We start from the raw sequence: 3,872 nt of genomic DNA on the forward strand, positions 1-3,872 counted from the left end.
ACCTTCTCCAGATCCTTCAGGTTTCTGGGCTGTCGCTGGGCAATACGGACTTTCAGCTCCCTCCTAAGATTTTCTATTGGGTTCAGGTCTGGAGACTGGCTAGGCCACTCCAGGACCTTGAGATGCTTCTTACGGAGCCACTCCTTAGTTGCCCTGGCAGTGTGTTTCGGGTCGTTGTCATGCTGGAAGACCCATCCACGACCCATCTTCAATGCTCTTACTGAGGGAAGGAGTTTGTTGGCCAAGATCTCGCGATACATGGCCCCATCCATCCTCCCCTCAATCCCTAAAGAATGATGTTTCCACTTCACGGTTGGGATGGTGTCTTTGGGGTTGTACTCATCCTTCTTCTTCCTCCAAACATGGCAAGTGGAGTTTAGACCAAAAAGCTCTATTTTTCTATCTATCTATTTTTTTAAAATCTAACTTTAACTTTAATTTATACCGGTCTCCTAACTTTAAAGTCTACAATTTATACCAGTCTCCTAACTTTAAAGTCTACAATTTATACCAGTCTCCTAACTTTAAAGTCTACAATTTATACCAGTCTCCTAACTTTAACTCTACAATTTATACCAGTCTCCTAACTTTAAAGTCTACAATTTATACCAGTCTCCTAACTTTAACTCTACAATTTATACCAGTCTCCTAACTTTAAAGTCTACAATTTATACCAGTCTCCTAACTTTAACTCTACAATTTATACCAGTCTCCTAACTTTAAAGTCTACAAATTACACCAGTCTTCTAACATTAAAGTCTACAATTTATACCAGTCTCCTAACTTTAAACTCTACAATTTCTACCAGTCTCCTAACTCTAAAGTTAGTTTCCCCTACTGAATGAGGCTCTATCCCAGTCTGGGTCACACAGTGGTGTAGCGAGAAGGACCAGGGCAGGAGCGGAAGGGAGAGGGCGAGCTGGGGAACTCAGCCAGAAAGACAGGGGTGTGAGGGGGCTTGGCTGTCACCAGGGCCTGCCTCCGTCTGCGCAGGGGCCGGTAGCGGAAGTTGAAGGGTGGTCGAGCCACACCTGCACCCAGCTCCTCGGAGGAAGAGTCTGGAACCCCTGGAGAGACTGGAGTCTCCTGAGACTCCAAAGACTCGCTGGAAGACGAACGGTTGGGGTTGGGGATAGGGGGGTTGGGGATAGGGGGATTGGGGTTGGGGATAGGGGGTTGGGGATAGGGGGTTGGGGTTGGGGATAGGGGGTTGGGATTGGGGATAGGGGGTTGGGAAAGATGCGTGTAGGGTCAACAAGGATACTGGGGTCAAAGGGTTGTGGTTGGGGCTCCTCCAGAAGAGGAGGGGGTGCTGTGGGGTAGGAGGGGATGATAATGGGGACATTGGGAACAAAGATGGGGACTTCAGGCATCATTGGGGGTCGAGGAGGGGTCAGGTCATGGAAAACATCAATGCCCTAGAGAAGAAGGTCAAACACAATAAAACAAAGTAACACAACAATACAGCACAACAACACAACAACACAACCATATAACACAACAATACAGCACAACACAACCATACAACACAACAATATAACACAACAACACAACCATACAACACAACAACACAACCATACAACACAACAACACAACCATATAACACAACAATACAACCATATAACACAACAATACAACCATATAACACAACAATACAGCACAACACAACCATACAACACAACAACACAACCATATAACACAACAATACAGCACAACACAACCATACAACACAACAACACAACCATATAACACAACAATACAACCATATAACACAACAATACAACCATATAACACAACAATACAACCATATAACACAACAATACAACACAACAACACAACCATATAACACAACAATACAACACAACAACACAACCATATAACACAACAAAACACAGTACAACACAACAATACAACACAACAATACAACAATACAACACAACAATACAACACAACAATACAACATAACAACACAACATAACAACACAACAATACAACACAACAATACAACACAACAATACAACACAACAAGACAACAAGACAACAATACAACACAACAATACAACACAACAATACAACACAACAAGACAACAAGACAACAATACAACACAACAATACAACACAACAATACAACACAACAATACAACTCAGTACAGTACAACACAACAATACAACACAACAATACAACACAACAAGACAACACAACAATACAACTCAGTACAGTACAACATAACAATACAACACAACAATACAACACAACAATACAACTCAGTACAGTACAACACAACAATACAACACAACAATACAACACAACAATACAACACAACAATACAACACAACAACACAACAATACAACACAACAACACAACAATACAACACAACAACACAACAATACAACACAACAATACAACTCAGTACAGTACAACATAACAATACAACACAACAATACAACACAACAATACAACTCAGTACAGTACAACACAACAATACAACACAACAATACAACACAACAACACAACAATACAACACAACAATACAATACTGTACAATGCAACACAATAAAACTCCCATCAGCCCAACATTGGAAAGGATTGTATAATGTAGAATTCATCATGAGTCCAGTCAAACCCAGATTTAACTAAGATGTAGAGCAGTTCAGGTTCGGACACCGTTTGTCTCTGCTCTCATTGAGTTGTCTGCAGTTGTTTACGGTTCTTGTGAAAGGTGCTCTTTCTCATTCCCAGAACTGAACAGATAAGGTAAAAGCCCAAGCTCAAACAAACAAAGATACTGTAGGCGTATTGACAATACCTGTGGATGGAATATTTCACAAGAGACATCCATGTCTGGTTGGCCGATAGGTCCATACACCGCCCCCTTACAAAACCCAGCTGGCTGCAAGGGAAAAGGTGCAACTCGGTGTATGCAGGGAGCAACTGAATTTAAAATGTTATATACTGAGGCGAAAACAACACAATGGTTTGCAGTGGTATTGGACATTCTATTCCATCTCATCGATTCCACACCCCCCCCCCCTCCACTTTTGGGTTCTGACACATACGTACGTCTCCGCTGTTGTCTGTTGGCACACACATGCCCACGTAGCCCTCGCGACACTCCTGCACAGTGTACTCCACAAAGGTAGCCGGCACGGGCCCACTCTGGGGGAAAAGTAGACGAGGACAGAAAAGAGTCGCTCATACCGTTAACATGCCTACTGCGCTCACTAATATGAGATGCCTTTATGTACATGTACCTAAAATCATAAAATAATTTATAATAATCTATAAGAGCAGGTTAGCAGCCAGGCTCGCTCCCTGTACGGAGGTTCGATACCTGTACGGAGGCCCTGGTAATGTTCTGCAGGGCCAGGCTGGAGGGCAGGGTGCTCTGCGTGTTGAACTTGTAGAGGGTCAGACCAGCAGCGTGCACCGCCCTGGGGCTGTCTATGGGCAGCAGCACGGGGCAGGCTGGACATATCTGCTGCAGCTTCTCTGGAGGGTCTGCAGGGGGAGAGTAGAGAGAGGAGAGGAGGCAGGGGAGAGGATAGAGGGGGAGAGAGGATAGAGGATAGAGGGGAGAGGGGAGAGGAGAGAGAGGAGAGGAGAAAGAGGAGAGGAGAGAGAGGAGAGGAGAGAGGGGGAGAGGGGAGAGGGAGAGGAGAGAGGGGGAGAGGAGAGAGAGGAGAGGAGGCAGGGGGAGAGGATAGAGGGGGGAGAGGATAGAGGATAGAGGGGAGAGGGGGAGAGGAGAGAGAGGGAGAGGAGAAAGAGGAGAGAGAGAGAGGAGAGGAGAGAGGGGGAGAGGGGAGAGGAGAGGAGAGAGGGGGAGAGGAGAGACGGGGAGAGCAGAGAGAGGAGAGGAGAGAGGGGGAG

General features: G+C 45.1%; 1 protein-coding gene across 1 annotated transcript in view; it reads right to left on the reverse strand.

Moving 5' to 3' along the window:
* Nucleotides 1-410: 410 nt before the first annotated feature.
* si:ch211-262h13.5 (uncharacterized protein LOC571127 homolog) overlaps nt 411-3,872 on the reverse strand; it is a 6,390-nt gene continuing 2,928 nt past the window's right edge. Inside the window, 5 exon segments of the mRNA XM_046301737.1 lie at nt 411-1,050; nt 1,053-1,418; nt 2,809-2,892; nt 3,063-3,158; nt 3,334-3,500. Of these exon segments, the coding sequence (XP_046157693.1) occupies nt 865-1,050; nt 1,053-1,418; nt 2,809-2,892; nt 3,063-3,158; nt 3,334-3,500 (899 nt within the window). The 3' untranslated portion in view covers nt 411-864.

Source organism: Oncorhynchus gorbuscha, linkage group LG15 (assembly GCF_021184085.1).
Source record: "Oncorhynchus gorbuscha isolate QuinsamMale2020 ecotype Even-year linkage group LG15, OgorEven_v1.0, whole genome shotgun sequence".
Classification (NCBI taxonomy): Eukaryota; Metazoa; Chordata; class Actinopteri; order Salmoniformes; family Salmonidae; genus Oncorhynchus; species Oncorhynchus gorbuscha.